Raw genomic sequence first — 19030 nt, forward strand, 5'->3', positions numbered from 1 at the left:
ACATTTAGCTGATAGGGAGCATTTACAGTTGATTCTACAGAGTCCTCAAAGTAGCTGTTGTTCCCTGATTCATTCGGGGTGAATACTAATGCAAGGTGTTCAGCAAAAGCATTCACTTTCCCTTGGCAGCTCCTGGCCCAGGTTCCATTTTCTAGTTTTAGAGGTGGGGTAATAAAGTTAAATTATAAAAGGATCACTATCAGGTGTTAATGATAATGACTGGGATATATAGCATATCATACTCTCTGAGATATAGGGATATAACACCAGCAACAGCTCTCCAGTGATGCAGTAGATAGCATCATTGCTCTTTGCATCTACACGCCACAGCCAGTTGTGGCAATTGAACTCATCATATTAGTGTGATGAGCATGGATGTATTTCAGTGTCTATGTGGTTGTGAGTGTACGCCCATGTTAAATAACAAGTAATGGCCAAAATATTAAGTAGATGTTGATCAATAATCTTCTCTATCTTCCAGTAAAAGTCCCATTAAAATGACCCTGCTGTTCCAGAGATTAGCTCAAACAAACAGACAGATGAACATTTTAAAGAAGTATGACTGTATGTCAGTATTGTATATAGGCACTTGAGAAAACACAGTTATTTTGAAATCACAGACATACACTTAAATTTTATTTATATGTATTGGTGCTGTTCATAAATATAGCATCAGCTGAAACAAACTAGGCATAGTTAAGTTACATTTTATACAGGGTGCTCGGGACTATTTCTCATAAATTCAAGGTGTTGACAAGTCCACTTATAGGAGTTACCTTAGCTACTAGTTTATATTGAGGAGAACTTTCCACCTAGATGGGTTGTGACTGTATTAGGGGTCTGGTGATGAAGACATAGGACAGTTAAGGGACTCCTCAACGGTTCACAGTAGCTACCATGTGTTGATAAATTTGTATTGATGAGAACTTTCCACCTAGATGGGTTGTGACTGTATTAGGGGTCTGGTAATGAAGACGAAGGACGGTTAAGGGAACTTCTCGATGGTTCACAGTAGTAATTAGTTTGATTCTAAGTCAGAGGCAATCAAATACAATGTTTTATCACGACTCATAGCAACATACCTTTGGCGCTAGATCAATATCTAGGATGATTTCACTAAAAATGGAAAAATAAAAATTTTTAATTAAAGAAATTCAACCAACTTCAAAAACATAAAACATACTGGCTAAACTAAAAAGCGAAAAATAATATTATACTAAGTTCATATCATATTATGTTCTAACTGATGATCAGTTTGAAGGCTGTGCTAAACCTGTGTTGTTTTAATTTAAGCTGTTACTGAAAGAACTACATGAAAGAACACTGTCTGAAAAACCTAAATATTTATGATATTCTTACATGGCTTGAATTAATACATCATTGGGCTAGCACCACCTTCAAACTGATCATCAGTTAGAACATAATATGATATATAGAACTTAGTATAATGTTATTTTTCGTTTTTTAGTTTAGTAAGTATGTTTTTGAAGTCGGTTGACTTGTTTTTATTAAAGTTTTTTAATACACATGTTCCTTAGACATTTTAAGTTAATTTTCCTTATAGAACTTGGAGCTACCCTAGAGTTATGGGAAATACTCCCGAGCACCCTGTAGATGCTACTTAATCCTACTAATCCTTCATTCATCAGTATCGGTTGGTGGGCTTGGAGTTTATAAAGAATATTAAGTATATATAATTTATTTATGAACATTCCTCATTCAGTTGAGCTTTTACTACCCATAACACAAGCTAAGCTTACTTTGAGACTAGTTAGTGATGTGTGTAATGTGTTAATATAAATATTAACCAACTTTCTGCAGTTTGAGAATACGCGGATAAAATATAGCCTATGATACTCAGAAATAACGTGGCTTTCTAGTGGTAAAAGAATTTTCAAAATTGGTTCAGTAGATCCAGAGTTTACCTGCTAGAACACCACCAACTTTACCTCTTTATAATACATACTAGCAGACGCCCGCGACTTCGTCCGCGTAAAAATCGATGTCAACTTTCAACCCCTATTTCACATTCTATTTTGCAAGTTTTATAACTTATACCTTGTAACTAAAAAAATTAAGGACTTTCCGTACAAACTTTCTACCCCTACTTCACCCAATTCTGATTTTGTTTTCACGACAAAAAGTATCCTATTATCCTTCTACGTATTATGGTCTCAAATCGTCTTAAGTATCGTTTGAATTCATTCTGTAGTATCAGCGTGATGCCCGGTCAAAAAAAAGGCAAACAGACAGACAAAAAATAGAAAATATGAGCGTGGTGCGATGACAAAGGAAAATAGAGACTTCTATGCTAAAATTATAATCTTTGGATCTACTGGACCGATTTGAAAGATTGTTTTATCAATAGAAAGTTACGTTATTTGCGAGTGTCATAGGCTATGTGTGATTCCCATATTCACACAGGAACGGGAACCACGTAATGGAAAGCGCGGGGCGTCATGTAGCGGACTTTCTGCGTCTTTGAGAAATTTTGTATTATCTCCAAAACTAATTAACATAGTATAAAGGGCAAATCTTATCTCCATAATATCCTTGTGATTATTAAATAATTTATTTTGATAAGGATTTAAGTTAAGTAGCATAAATAATGACGCAAACCTAAGTATATAAAATTTATAATTTTCAAAACACAAAAGGTACTATATCTGCTAATATATAGAAGATAGATATATGGTGTCGCGGACTTTTTTGTAGAACTTTTAAAGATACATAAAGCCTCCATACATTAATTTCAATTTTACACAATGGTTAAGGCAGCGCATGCGAATAAGTCTGCTTAAGAGGATTTTCGGTCCGACCTGTATGACAAAAACTGTGTTAACTCGGCGAATATATATCATGCTAATATAAAATATAGCCTATAGCACTCCCCGATAATGTAGCATTCTACTGGTGAAAGAATTTTTGAAATCGGACCAGTAGTTCCGAAAATTACCCCATTTAAAAAATGTGACAAACTTACAAACTTTACCTCTTTATAATATTAGTATAGATTAACAACCCATTTTCGGCTCATTGTTGAGCACGAGTCACTTCTCAGGACGAGAGGGGTTAGGCCTTAGTCCTCCATGCTGGCCCAATGCGGATTGGCAGACTTCACACACCTAGACAATTAAGAAAATTCTCAGTTATGCAGGTTTCTTCACAATGTTATGCTTCACCATTTAAGACATTTAATTTAAAAATGGGTTGAATACATATCAGTATAGATTTTTATTGTGAGTTTCTTGAAAGAAGGAAATGCTCAATATTTCATAGACCAACCCAGGACTCAAACTCAGAATTTCATGATAGTTACACTGAACCAATAAAGCAGTTAGAGAGAGAGAGAGAGATAAATAAATAAAAAGAGTTTATTATGTATTAAAATTAAAATATATACCTAATGCTTTCAGCAATCCTGCTTCTTCACATGAATTTTACCCGCATGACGACGGTTTTTAATATAAAAAATATTTACACAATGTCTCAAAAAGCAATCAAAGCTTTCAAAAATGAACAATGTTCGCAGAAGTTCAGTACCAACAAACTCACAAAAAATGAGCCCAAAATTTAGCATTACTTGCAAGCCAGACTAAGAAATTTCAAGAAGATAATTTAAAAGAAGACAATAGAATAAAATAATATTAACACACAATGCTTAGCAAATATAGCATTAACAGATGGAAACCAGGCAATAGGTATGTTAAAAATAGGTTATGTTTCATAGAAGCTATTTTAATCCTACACATCCATCATTTATCATTGTCTCCATATAGTAGAGGAGGTATGGAGCTGAGACCCTCCACACTGCTCCAATGCTGTTGGTGGGCTTAGGGTGATAATGTTCAATTAATTAATTACCACTATCTGATGCTAATGTTAATAATCGGGATTAAAGGTTTCCCAACTTCAGGATGAGAATTTAACTGATTTTTTTTTACATTTTTCATAATCTATTCTTCACATTTTTCACTTAATAAAATTCTTTTAGTTTTTGTTTGTTTTTAACTGGTGATGATGATGACTCCAAGATGAGAATTTGACTGATTTTTTTTTACATTTTTAACCGATTTTAAAAAAAGAAGGAGGTTCTCAATTCGGGTCTATGTTTTTTTTTCATAATCTATTCTTCACATTTTTCACTTAATAAAATTCTTTTAGTTTTTATTTGTTTTTTAACTGGTGAAAATACATAAAATTTATTCTTTATGTTTAAATTTTCAGGTGTAGCAAAATAGAAGATGAAGGTCTAGCTGTGCCAGTCAGTGCTGAGCCACACAGTTGCTGCTGGCATGTTTGCAAAATAGCACAAGGTAACCTACTTCATCGTTATTATCAACCTATTTTAACAGCATTACAGGGCCAGGCCTTATAGAAAAGTGATTATGGAGCTGAGACCCACCACACTGCTCCAATGCTGTTGGAGGGCTTAGGGTGATAATGTTCAATTAATTAATAACCACTATCAGATGCTAATGATAATAATCGGGATTGAAGGCTTCCAAACTCCAAGATGAGAATTTAACTGAATTATTTTTAACCGACTTCTATGTTTTTATTTTAGTTTTCATTTGTTTTTTAACTGGTGAAAATACATAAAATTTATTCTTTATGTTTAATTTTTCAGGTGTAGCAAAATAGAAGATGAAGGTCTAGCTGTGCCAGTCAGTGCTGAGCCACACAGTTGCTGCTGGCATGTTTGCAAAATAGCACAAGGTAACCTGCTTCATCGTTATTATCAACCTATTTTAACGGCATTACAGGGCCAGGCCTTATAGAAAAGTGATTATGGAGCTGAGACCCACCACACTGCCCCAATGCTGTTGGAGGGCTTAGGGTGATAATGTTCATTTAATTAATAACCACTATCTGATGTTAATGATAATAATCGGGATTAAAGGCTTCCCAACTCCAAGATGAGAATTTAACTGAATTTTTTTTCACATTTTTAACCTACTTCAAAAAAAGAAGGAGGTTATCAATTCGAGTCTATGTTTTTTTTTCATAATCTATTCTTCACATTTTTCACTTAATAAAATTATTTTAGTTTTCATTTGTTTTTAACTGGTGAAAATACATAAAATTTATTCTTTATGTTTAAATTTTCAGGTGTAGCAAAATAGAAGATGAAGGTCTAGCTGTGCCAGTCAGTGCTGAGCCACACAGTTGCTGCTGGCATGTTTGCAAAATAGCACAAGGTAACCTACTTCATCGTTATTATCAACCTATTTTAACAGCATTACAGGGCCAGGCCTTATAGAAAAGTGATTATGGAGCTGAGACCCACCACACTGCTCCAATGCTGTTGGAGGGCTTAGGGTGATAATGTTCAATTAATTAATAACCACTATCTGATGCTAATGATAATAATCGGGATTAAAGGCTTCCCAACTCCAAAATGAGAATTTAACTGAATTTTTTTTCACATTTTTAACCTACTTCAAAAAAAGAAGGAGGTTCTCAATTCGAGTCTGTTTTTTTTTCATAATCTATTCTTCACATTTTTCACTTAATAAAATTCTTTTAGTTTTTATTTGTTTTTTAACTGGTGAAAATACATAAAATTTATTCTTTATGTTTAAATTTTCAGGTGTAGCAAAATAGAAGATGAAGGTCTAGCTGTGCCAGTCAGTGCTGAGCCACACAGTTGCTGCTGGCATGTTTGCAAAATAGCACAAGGTAACCTACTTCATCGTTATTATCAACCTATTTTAACAGCATTACAGGGCCAGGCCTTATAGAAAAGTAATTATGGAGCTGAGACCCACCACACTGCTCCAATGCTGTTGGAGGGCTTAGGGTGATAATGTTCAATTAATTAATAACCACTATCTGATGCTAATGATAATAATCGGGATTGAAGGCTTCCAAACTCCAAGATGAGAATTTAACTGAATTATTTTTAACCGACTTCTATGTTTTTATTTTAGTTGTCATTTGTTTTTTAACTGGTGAAAATACATTAAATTTATTCTTTATGTTGAATTTTTCAGGTGTAGCAAAATAGAAGATGAAGGTCTAGCTGTGCCAGTCAGTGCTGAGCCACACAGTTGCTGCTGGCATGTTTGCAAAATAGCACAAGGTAACCTGCTTCATCGTTATTATCAACCTATTTTTACGGCATTACAGGGCCAGGCCTTATAGAAAAGTGATTATGGAGCTGAGACCCACCACACTGCTCCAATGCTGTTGGAGGGCTTAGGGTGATAATGTTCAATTAATTAATAACCACTATCTGATGCTAATGATAATAATCGGGATTAAAGGCTTCCCAACTCCAAGATGAGAATTTAACTGAATTTTTTTTCACATTTTTAACCTACTTCAAAAAAAGAAGGAGGTTCTCAATTCGAGTCTATGTTTTTTTTTCATAATCTATTCTTCACATTTTTCACTTAATAAAATTATTTTAGTTTTCATTTGTTTTTGACTGGTGAAAATACATAAAATTTATTATTTATGTTTAATTTTTCAGGTGTAGCAAAATAGAAGATGAAGGTCTAGCTGTGCCAGTCAGTGCTGAGCCACACAGTTGCTGCTGGCATGTTTGCAATATAGCACAAGGTAACCTGCTTCATCATCATTATCAGCCTATTTTAACGACACTAGTTTAACAGAGCCAGACCTTATAGAAAAGGGGTTAGGGAGCTTAGACCCACCACACTGCTACAATAAAGGTTGGTGAGCTAAGGGAGATAAAGTGAAATTCATTGTGGATCACTATCAGATGTTAATGATAATGACCTGGACGAGGCGCGGGAGTGTAATACAAACAACTTACCAACTCCAGGCTGAGAACTGTAAATTTCTTGGAAGAAAGAAAAACTCAGTATCTGATAGCCTGACCCAGGATTCGAAGCCACGACCTAGTTATCCAAAACCACATTGGCTAACCAATATTATAATACTAGCGGACGCCCGCGATTTCAACCGTGTGATGTTCAGTTTTTGAACATCCAGCGGGAACCATGTTTCTGGGATAAAAAGTAGCATAAATATTGCTCAATAACTTCCTCTATCTTCCAATGAAAGTCCAATTAAAATCGGTTCAGCCGTTCCAAAGATTATCCCAGAGAAACAGAAACACAGACAGACAAAAAATTTAAAAGACCTTGTTTGCATTTTAGTATTGTGTATATAATTATAATCACTTGAAAAAACTATTGATAAATTTCACTAAAATTAACTTTTATTCCTGAAAAAATCAAGGGAGATTTGTGAAAAACTGTATTTCACGCGGTCATTGTTGCTTGCCTCACCCTACTCAACTAAATTATTTTAGTGTACAACATGATTTTTTTGAGACGAATATCTTACCAATTCATGGATTCACCATGTGCGTGTCCATCACGTGGCAGAGAGAAAAACGCTGAGCAGAGCTTGGACTTATGATCAATGGACGTAAGGTTAAAGAATTGCTTGACAATTGATTAACACTCCCCTTCTCTGCTCGTGTTGTTCTCCCTGCGTAGTAAGGTCTGCCAAATTTGGTAACCCAAATCTGCACTTCTAGAGAGACCAAGGTCTCTAAGCAAATTATAGAGAGATTTTGCTGGTTATCCTCTCGCACCTCTCTACGGCGTACAGACTAACCATATAGCCATTTTAGTTAGTTCATTTGTTAGGTCATAACATTTATTCAGTTTTATACTGTGGTCCTTTGGAATGTTAGTCTCCCACGGGACAGTAAGCACTACAAGTACTATGCTAAAGGAAAATGTCTGGTTTAGATCACGAAATAGCAACATCCTCTGGGATTATCCTCTTAACTGGTAACAATAATAATTATGTAAAATGTATACCTTATCAGCCGATAGACGTCCACTGCTGGACATAGGCCTCTTGCATGGATCTTGTTGTGTTGTACTATACATTGCAAGGTAATGCCCATAAATGACCACGCTGGGCATGCGGGTTGGTCATTCGCAGGCCTAGACTTCTCGCACCGGTATCGCTGCTGCCTGACACCGGTCTGTGGTACTTGTGATGTCTAGCTGAATCAGAATTGTTAAACCGCCATTAGTCGGTCGCCAGAGCCTCGTCGGTCAATCTGCAGGGTGCACCACGTGCAGGTGATGTTGGCAGTTGGAGAGGCTGACTGGTACTAGCCTCCCCCTTACACCCCATAAATGTATACTTCTTATTTATTTTTGCAGGTGCAGTGCATGCAATAATAGTTATGTAAAATGTATAACTTCTGATTTATTATTGCAGGTGCTGTAAAATGAAGATATATTGTTAAATATCATGAGATAGAAATAAAAGATGAAGGTCTAGCTGTACCCGTCCCGAGCCACACTACTGCAGCCACGTTGCTGCTGGCATTTTTGCAAAGTAGCACAAGGTAACTTGCTTTATTCATTCGGCTTAGGTTGATATTATTAGATTGATTAATGATCACTATCAGAAATGTTAATGATAATGACCGGGTTCGACGGCTTAACATGCTCTCTGAGGCACGGGGGTGTGACACCACCAACTTCCCAACTCCAGACTAAGAATTTGTTAGCAGAAGCAAAAACTCAGTATCTCTTAAAGACAGAACCAGGATCTCGTGATCCAAAACACATGGGCTAGCTACTGAACCAACAAGGTTTTTTTGACCTGCTTAATAACAATGAACTACATGTTTCCTAGATACACTTACAGTTTTGTTTTTAAAAACTGTAAGTGTATCTAGTAGTATCTCACAAATGTCCCTGAAGAGAATAGGAATTCTTATTATATATAATTATGTAAATATTTATTTTCAGTGCATTTTAAAAAGTCATGTTAATTGAAATTTTCTATTACAGGTCACAACAATTGATGTAACAAATATAATCAATGGACCAGGCACCTGCACCATGATTCTTTGGAATACTAAAATTCGTCTCTTTATATCTGTACTTCTCATAATGAAAAATGTCACGTTTTTATGAAAGAAATAATGGAATCAAATAATAAATAAAACAAGCATATGCTGGAAGTCCTCAGAAACAGCTTCGACTTTGATGATTTTTTTTAAAGTCATGTTTTTTATGTTATTTAAAATCAGAAATGTTTTGGTGGACGAAATTATTTAAATTGTTAAAAAATATCTATGCTATTTATACATATTTTTTTTTTAAATACAACCGACTTCAAAAATACAAACTTATGCAGAAAACTAACAAACGAAAGAAAATATTATAATATTTTCTATCTATTGATCACTTTGAAGGCGGTGCCAATGTTCCAATTAATGGGCCGACAATTAGTTATCTATTGTTTACTAGCTATAGGGCTCGAATTGCTTTTTCATATCTTTAAAAGACTATCTTCGGAATGAACCCTTTATAATAAAAAAGTATTATCAAAATCGGACCACTCAATAAAAAGTTATACTTGGTTGTATACTAAAATTAATGGTTAAACAATCAATCATCCCCTGTTTTCGTAATGTAAAACCAAGAATAACTGTTAACATGAGTAGTCCGATTTTGATAATTCTTTTGATTGATCATTCTTGATTGTTTTAGTTTAAAACCAAGCATGTCTTCGAATTCCGATTTGAATAACTTTGTTTTAAATAGAAAGGGTATATTCCGACAATGGTCCCAAATCATTATAAATTTAAAAAAAAACGAAGATGACTGGTTATTTTCCCATTAATTGTATTGTAAAACTATGCGTAACTTATTACGAAGTGGTCCGATTTTGTAAATTCTTTATAGATTGTAAAGGTATTTTGATTGTAAAGCTCCCATATAAATTTTAAAAAACAATTCCAATCCTAAATGTGCGATTGATTGTTTTCTCATTCATTTTAATGTAAAACCAAGCATAACTTTTTATTGGGTGGTTCGATTTTGATTATTCTTTTTTTGATAGAAAGGGTATATTCCTAAAAGTCTCATAAATTGTTGGAAAACAATTTCAAACCTAATAGTAGGAAAATAGAAGATGATTAATTGTTTTCCCATTTATTGTAATGTTAAACTATGCGTAACTTTTTACTGAGTGGACCGATTTTGAAAATTCTTTACTTTTTGTAAAGGGTTTATTTCGAAGTAGGTCCCATATATTTTTCGGAAAACAATTCGAATCCTTAAGGTGGAAAAAAAACTGTACGATTGATTGCCTACCCATTAATTGTACAATTGGCACCGGCTTCAAAGTAATCAGTAGATAGAAAATATTATAATGTTTTCTTCAGCTTATTAGTGTACTGCATAACTTTGTGTTTTTGAAGTCGGTAGTGTTTGTTTTTTAATTATTTATTATATAAATAGCATAACTATTGTTGAATAGTATAAATCGTTCCATCCTCACTCCAAAAGGTTTCTGATGTCAAATAATATGAAGAAACAAGCTGAACAAAAATAATCATCAAAATCAGAGCTGTTTCTGAGGAAGTAGAGGGTAAATGCTCTATTGATTCGCCTAAAAGTAATATTATGATTTTTATCGCATTAGGTTGTAAAGTTCGGCTAGTGAAAGTAGAGACTGAAATTGCCCGCCAAATTTAAAAATCATATAAACAAAGTAAAAAAACATGCGTTTTCATAATTTACTTAAATTAGTTTTTATTTGTGAATACAAACCTATACTATAAGTGTTAAACTCAGTTATTCCAATATTTGCACTATAATTTTGAGAATTTACTCCGATTTTTTAAAATTTGGCGGGTGATTTCAGTTTCTACTTTCATTAGCCAAATTCTAATAATTTTATTGTTTATGAAATTTATACTAATTAGAAAGAGGAAGAATTTGATTATTTGTTTGTTTGCATTGAATAGGCTCTGAAACTACTTTGCTGATTTAAAAATTTCTTACAGCATTATAATCATGGATTAGGCCATAATTGTTATCTCTGTATTCCCACGGGAACGAGAACTACGCTGGTGAAACTGCGTGGCGTTTGCATAGTTTATCATATGTACAAATATCCCGACAATCTATATTTTTATGTATGAATTGGTTAAGTCATAATTGACTTGATTTTCCCAAATATATCAGTGAAGTCACCCAATTGATATATTTTTATTTTGGTTTTCATTTTACTTTAAAGATAAAATTTAGTTTTAGAAGCAAAATGAATATATGTAGATTACATTTTAGGTGCTGATGTTTACTTAGTTATTGATTAAGTGCATAAGATTTTTTATTTGACAATAAAGACATTTCAACTTGAAACTGTTATTCTTTCTATTGTTTAATTTATTATATACAATTACTTGTTACTAAAATATTGTGCTATTATATTGTTTTTAATATTTTCACAGTTCAGCTTTTGGGGACGGAGTGGTTTTAAAATAAATATTTTTAAAAATCTGTTTAAATTAATTAATTAATCGAAATGGTTTTTAAAAATATTTATTTTAAAGCTATTCCGTCTACAAAAGCTGAACTGTGAAAATTTAAAAACAATATATTAGCTTTGAATTTCCCGCGTTGGCAAATTGTTTCAATGGGGGCATTCCACAGATGGCGGTAATTTTAGTGCCGCTTTTTTTGTATGAGGTTGGTATTCTTCTCCTGAGTAAATATGTTCCTTGCTGACGAGTGACGACCGACCGAACGACCATGCCTGTATACGAGCTACATCTTTATGCATTCTGATAGTATTCTACATGTATTCTAAGATATTCCACGTACATCTGAGATTGCGAATACACAACAGCAAAGATTAAATTACTTGCACAACAGTCAACAAGCAATAACTTGTGGTTATGTTCAGTTTGCTTATTAGTATGTATAATGTAATGTGCGCTACATTCAGTTCAGTATTTCGTCCGGTTGTGTGTCGTTAGTACGTTTGTACGCAGCATTTTAAATACTATAAAATTAATTTATATTTATTAGTAAAATTGCGTAAAGTTTGTATTTAATTTATGGGAAGATTTAAAATTGATTTGTTTATAATTGTTTTTGACATTGTTTGATAATTTCATGTAAGTACCTACATTTTCACTTAATTAGTATTTTAAACGCACCCACCCGAAGGCTAAGTTCCGTAGTCATACAAATTACATATATGATGACAGATACTAAGTAAATAGTACTAAAAAAATATATATTTAAAAAATTACTTTTAAAAAATAACATAACTTAAACTTCACCGCAATTCTCTAAGAAAAACGGACAGTTCAGTAAAAAAGTATAGGTACCTAAAAAGGTAGTAAATACTTGATATCAGTTTTGATTGTGGGACATTTCCCACAATAGGATAGGGGAAAATTAACTGAAGGTTTTTAACCATTCTGGCGCACTTGTGAAAACAGTGAATAGGTACATTGTAAATTATGAATAATTAAACTTATTTTATTTCAAATTTTGATTTCGTAGTTAACTAAAATTGATAAATACTATAGTAATATTACAGTACAAAGGTATTAGGGTAGGTACATGCCTACAGAGTAAAAATGGTACTTCAAACAATTATCTATTCTGTGCGAAGCATATAAGGCTGAATTTCGCTAATTTAGGCTGGTTTAATTTAACGACAAAAAATGCTGCGATAAATAACTACGGCAGTTACGTATGTATACTTTGGTTACGTGATTTAAATAATAATATATGTTATAATAAAACCGATATAGGTAGTAATACCAATCTATTTGACAACGTTTTAACAAAACGAACAAGTAAGTCTATCGTGATATTTTAGGGAATGGACTGGACTATTTGCATCAAACTTTGTATAAAGATAGGATTTTGTTAGATATGCACCAACATGAGAAGATAATTAATAGTTATTTTCTTCAGAAAACGCGCTAAAAAGGTAAAAGGTCTTTTAGCAAACACCATGTCCTACCTACTACAACATTGATTGAACATTGAATTTTCTATCCCATGGTAAATTTCATCATAAATATAAATAAAATAAGTATAATATCAATAAAATATCTCCAATTATTCACTTTAGTATAGAACAGCAACACTTCATTTAGTGGCAGCCAATTCGCAAAACGCAATCAATTATTATCGTAAGTAAATAATTATAAATAAATAATTAACCACCTGTCTATTTCAGATTGAACATCATGGATTATGTGAGCGGTTGGTGTAAAAGTAAAAGAACTTTGGACGGATACACTGTCGTGATAACCGGCGGGAACACTGGCATAGGAAAAGAAACTGCTATAGATTTGTTTAAAAGAGGTATGGAAGATTTGGAGGAACATAATCTAACACTATTATCATATTTTATTTTCCCATTTGTAACACACTGTCTGGATTCCCAAATTACCGTATTTTTACGTCACCAGACTTATTTTCAGCTACTGTTGAGGCGTGCTTCCATAGGCTCCCATCCTTCTCCTCCTCCTCCTCGGAAGGTGAAAAACCGGTTTGAGAAACACTCCAGCCCATCGCGATACTAGAGCGCTTTGGCTAGGTACTTCCAGATTTACGCCACCTGAATTGCATCCCATAAATTCCTTGGTCATAAGGTCTTTGAGAGAGATCGCGCCCACTCCGCTTTTTCTAGCCCTAGACAACCTTTGGATAAAGTAATTTATTTATTTATAAGGTTTAGATAAATTTTTCCACAATCTATTGTATTAATAGAAAACTAGATTTTTGAATGTCGCTTGTTGAACTTTAAAATTATTTAGCTCTTAAATCAAACTTACAAATTATTTAGCTTTGTCGATACCATGTCGATATTAATCATAAATGAAAGGCAAGAATTCGTTGGAATAAAAATAAAGTGCAGATGTAATTCACCTCAGAGTATTCTGAGTAATTCACTTACAAGAAAACTCTTTCGTGTCGTCACACTTATGGATAAGTAAACTTTTTGTTTCAGGCGCAAGAGTTATTCTAGCATGTCGCGATATCACGAAGACAGAAAAGGCGAAAGAGGACATCCTAAAAGAGATGAACGCTGAACACAAAGGATCGGTAGCTGTAGAAAAGCTCGACCTCAGCAGTTTGAAATCGGTCCGCGAATGCGCTTTACGAATATTGGCCAACGAACCCAAAATCAACATCCTCATCAACAACGCTGGGGTCATGATGACACCTAAAAACACAACGCAGGATGGCTTCGAGATACACATAGGCACGAACCACTTTGGACATGCTTTGTTCACCTTGCTACTACTGCCTAGAATATTAGAAACTGCGGAGTCTACTCCAGCAAGAATTGTCACCGTGGCGTCTTTCGCGCACATCTGTAAGTTTACGTAGGCATAGTTCTTTAATAAAAGAAGAGCAATTCGTATAGCGTTCTAAAAGTGGCACATCGAAACTGAACGAAGACTCGGCAAAAGTTTGTCTCTTTTACGCTTCTATAATAAATTTTATATTACTCGTAGAAGTAGGTACCTGCTAATATACAAATCACAAATGTTACAACTAAGTAGGTATAAACTTCGAACCTCCTTGATACCACCACAATAAATTATTGGTAGAACATTTCTGAATGGCTAAACGAATTAGCTGGCCAACTTCCAGCTTTGTGGCCACTCGGCAACTTGTCGCTGTTTGAGTCATTAGGCACTGTAGGTGACGCCGGTATTGATTCTTGACATCCAAGCAAAAATCAAAAGATGTGCAAGTCCGTGTTCCTTACACGCCTTGTGAAGTGTTGCTATTGTTATTATTTATTTATTATAGGCGTTGGTTTCCCACTTACAATCACGTGGACCTTCGACCCGATTACCTACTACATTATGTTGAAGCACAAGTTGTGGAACAGGTTTTGAGATAATTGTGTTGTTGATTTATTTACCTCGCATATTACATTGACCTGTTTATGACCTGCATTGTTCAAACTTACGTAGCATAAACTTTTTACGCATCAAAACCAAAATAATCTTTTCGTAATAATTTATTTAATAATGTGGTTAGTCTTTACGCCGTATAAGCAGGTACAAGAGGTTTACCAGCTAAATCTCGGTATAACTTGCATAAAGACCTTGGCCTCTCTTCAATATTAGAACGGGTATCCAAAGCTGCTCTAGTAGGATCTTACCAAATTTGGCTAGGCAGGCAGAAGACAAGCGGAGAGGGGAGTATTAATTGATTGTCAAGGAATTCCTTAACCCTACATTGATCACAAGTCCAGGACTCTGCTCGGTGAATCCATGGAATGCTAAGTATTCGTCTCTCTTACTAATGATGCACTGGGTATTTGGATTCGTCAACATAATCGGACCTAAATAAAACTTCCTATATTTGAATACAGAGAGGAGGAAAATCAAGAAGGAAAAGTAATAAATAAAGGTTTTCGTTTATTTTCGATGTGTTCCTTTTAAAGAGAGCAACTTTTTTTATTACGTCTTTGTTAATGATGCAATATTTTGAACCGACTTCAAAGAAGGAGGAGATTCTCAATTCGTAAGAATGTTTTTTTTTATGTTTGTTACCATAAAACTTTGTAATTGCTTAACCAATTTTGAAAATTCTTTTTTTTTTTTCAGTTTCCAATTTTGATTTTAATGATGTGAATATTGAGAACAGTTTCTATTTACCCGCAAAGGCGTACAGCAGAAGTAAAGCTGCTAACATATTATTCTCAAGGGCTCTTCATTTAAAACTTAGAGTAAGTACCTGTCTAATACCAAAATTAATTCAAGATTAAATGAACTTACAATTTTGAAGTTTTGTCCTTATTATACCAGTCGTTTCGTTCTACGAGATTATTATGATGTTGAAGAGATATTTATTTATCTACCTAGACCTATCGAATCGTAAATCTATAATGCCTAATATTATAAAGAGGTAAAGTTTGTGGTATTGCAGGGGATCTACTGAAACGATTTTGAAAATCATTTTACCACTAGAAAGCCGCGTTATTTGTGAGGTTATGTTTTAACCCTGTTCTCTCACGGGAACGGGAACTACGCGGGTGAGACCGTGGGGCGTCGGCTAGTATTACAATGATCTCGAAGCCACGAAACTGAGCAGTATAAATCGGTATGATGCATTGTTTAGTCCAAATTGCTTCTTTGGACTTTTTGGAATTGGACGTTTAAAAATGTGCTTTTAAACACAAATAGATGTTTAATGTTTATTTCTTGCATACAAAAATATGGCGTGACTATACTCCAAATTACCTTTATTGTATCCTTCTGGCCCTGCAAGGTCAAAAATCCTCACATCAAAAATCGTGCAAAATATTTATGAAACACCCCTCTAAAGGTCGTGCAAACATCCACATCACAACTAATCTGAGACGTTTTAGATGCCGAACCGAATGCCAATGTACATTGACGGTTGAAAAAAGATGGGACTACTTCGCCGCCAGTGGTCATGCCATTGCCATTTTGTTTTTTTTGTTTTATCTCCACAATAGGGTATAATTTACATACTTATTTTATTATATTAGATTTTTTTATTCAGGAGCACAACATACAAAACGTGAACACATACAGCTTACACCCAGGCACAGTGGGGACTGAGCTGGGCAGGGACTTCGACAAAACCATATTCTTCGGGACGACATGGCTGTTCAACAATGTTATACGATGGTTCATCCGGTCACCGCGCAGTGGGGCACAGACGACGATTTACTGCGCCATCGACGAGGCTTGTGACAACGAAAGCGGCCTTTACTATGAGTAAGAGACTATAGATTAGTTACCTTACCTTACCTTACCTTATCAGACGATAGACGTGACGGGACATAGGCCTCTTGCATGGACCTCCAAGCACAACGATCTCGAGCCGCCATCATCCAGGATAGATTAGTTACTTTTTTTATTCTCTACAAGTTAGCCCTTGACTACAATCTTACCTGATGGTAAGTGATGATGCAATCTAAGATGGAAGCGGGCTAACTTGTTAGGAGTAGGATGATCAACACTCCTTTCGGTTTCTACACGACATCGTACCGGAACGCTAAATCGCTCGGCGGTACGTCTTTGTCGGTAACTAGCTACGGCCGAAGCCTCCTACCAGCCAGACCTGGACCAATCAAGAAAACCTAAATCGGCCCAGACGGGGATCGAATCCATGACCTCCGTCTTGTAAATCCATCGCGCATACCACGTCGCCACGGAGGCCGTACGTGCCTACGAAATCACCGCAAAAAAATATCCTTTAGCTTTTCTACTGAACGCACACATATGCACAATAATATTATGTTTGCTTATATTATATATTTATGTATTATAGTTTTTACACTTCTTAAACGCACAACACGACACTGTAGACAATATTTAGATTTAATTTGTTTAAATAACGTTCGTTAATAAGCGACTAAATGAAATTAAGTCAATTTTCCACATTTGTCCGCCTCAGTTTCGATGCGCTAGTGCCCCATTTCTAGTACAAAATATCATTGTTTATGATATTTTGTACTAGAAATATACTCGTAAATATCTTCATATTTAAAAAACTTATAAATATATTTATTAAGCCTATTTAAACAACTATCGAACGTCCGCGACTTCGTCCGCCGTTGGACCTCATTAATCCCCTACCCCGTCATAAAATCCGTTCTTAGCGGATGTCCACTAACAGTTGACTATATACCAAACAAAATGTTTGTATGTCCATTGTACGTCAACCGGATTTTGATATTTCTCGGGTGACCATTCATTAGTAGGTACTCTTTATTCAAGGGCAATGTATATTTTTGTATTTAATTGTATTATTAAATACCGCGGCTAATTGCCTTGAAGTGGTTGGATTGGGTCATTTTTTGCACAAAGAACTGCGATTCTTTGCGCAAAAAATGGCTGTCCAACGCCGAAAGCCAGTCGGTGGCGGATTTACCAATTTGCCCCAGTAGGCTATAAACGAGCCGTGTAGCCCAGTGGATATGACCTTTGCCCCCGATTCCGTAGGGCGTGGGTTCAAATCCGGTCCGGGGCACTGTTCCAACTTTTCAGTTGTGTGCATTTTAAGAAATTAAATATCACGTGTCTCAAACGGTGAAGGAAAACATCGCGAGAAAACCTGCATACCAGAGAATTAATTCTCTGCGTGTGTGAAGTCTGCCAATCCGCATTGGCCCAGCGCGGTGGACTATTCTACAGAAAAGGAATATTGGTCACATTTAAACAATTATGGAAAATATTCAAAAGAAATTACTTAGTTTCTTATTGTATACTTTCTCAATATATCCTCCTATATCCTAATTAAATTGTAAAAAATCAATAAATTATGGCTTAACTGTTTACTCAAAACAGTGGAACAATAAACAGTACCCTACCTTGCGATATGTGATATAACGTGTTATAACCTAGAAAAAGGTACCATCTCAGCATTATAAATATGCATAAAATAGCTTCACTTGTTATAAGTATGTAAGAAAATCTTGGAATCTTAATTGGACCCACTTCCCGGTCTTCGATTAGGATGAAATTTTGCACACGCTCTGAGTTCTGATGACAATACATGACTAGCTAACATCATTACAAATCCAATATGGCGGCCTCCCAAAGATGGCGGACTGGCTGTTTGAAATCCACCCCCATGATATGGATATCAAATAAAAGGGTTTGCAGTCAGGAATACGAAAAGAATAGTCACGTGACTTAAATACATATGGCGGACAGGCTATTTGAAATGCACCCCTATGCTATGGGTATCAAGCGTGTTATTTGGTTGTTTAAACTATCCATGTTATTATTATATTATTTTATTCCGATTTCAGTAATTGTGCAGTTTCCCGGACGTACTGGCAGTGTAGAAACGATGCGGCGGCGCTTAAACTTTGGAATTTGACCCTTGAGAAACTGGAACTGCAAGATCCATTCGCTACAAAAAACTGATATAATTCTATATCCTGCACGAATTAATTAAATACGATTTATTGTGTTCACATGTTAATTAATTAAATAAATAGCTTTTTTACGTTTCATTATATTTTGTGTTTTCTTGATTACTAACTCCCATGCTTTGTTGCAATTAGCTAATAAATATTCTGTGGTATATCTCTGTTTAGCAATCATCATCATTATCAACCCATATTCGGCTCACTGTTGAGCTCGAGTATCCTCTCAGGCCAATAGTCCACCACGCTGGTCTAATACGGGTTGGCAGGCTTGACACAAGCAGAGAATTAAGAAAAATTCTCAGGTTTTCTCACCATGTTTTCCTTCACC

General features: G+C 34.9%; 1 protein-coding gene across 3 annotated transcripts in view; it reads left to right on the forward strand.

The window, feature by feature from the left end:
* The window catches only part of LOC112052933 (retinol dehydrogenase 11), a 25540-nt gene extending 6751 nt beyond the window's left edge, over positions 1–18789 (forward strand). Inside the window, exons 1-6 of one of the 3 annotated variants that reach the window (XM_024092181.2) lie at positions 11744–11920; positions 13003–13130; positions 13780–14148; positions 15398–15519; positions 16320–16537; positions 18580–18789. In XM_024092181.2, coding sequence (XP_023947949.1) covers positions 13013–13130; positions 13780–14148; positions 15398–15519; positions 16320–16537; positions 18580–18697 — 945 coding nt within the window. In that variant the 5' untranslated portion in view covers positions 11744–11920; positions 13003–13012 and the 3' untranslated portion in view covers positions 18698–18789. Of the gene's footprint in view, positions 1–11743; positions 11921–12731; positions 12751–13002; positions 13131–13779; positions 14149–15397; positions 15520–16319; positions 16538–18579 lie in introns of those variants that run through there. The other 2 variants (XM_024092185.2, XM_024092184.2) reach the window with 2 other exon arrangements.
* Positions 18790–19030: the final 241 nt, after the last annotated feature.

Source organism: Bicyclus anynana, chromosome 4 (assembly GCF_947172395.1).
Source record: "Bicyclus anynana chromosome 4, ilBicAnyn1.1, whole genome shotgun sequence".
In the NCBI taxonomy this organism is placed as follows: domain Eukaryota; kingdom Metazoa; phylum Arthropoda; class Insecta; order Lepidoptera; family Nymphalidae; genus Bicyclus; species Bicyclus anynana.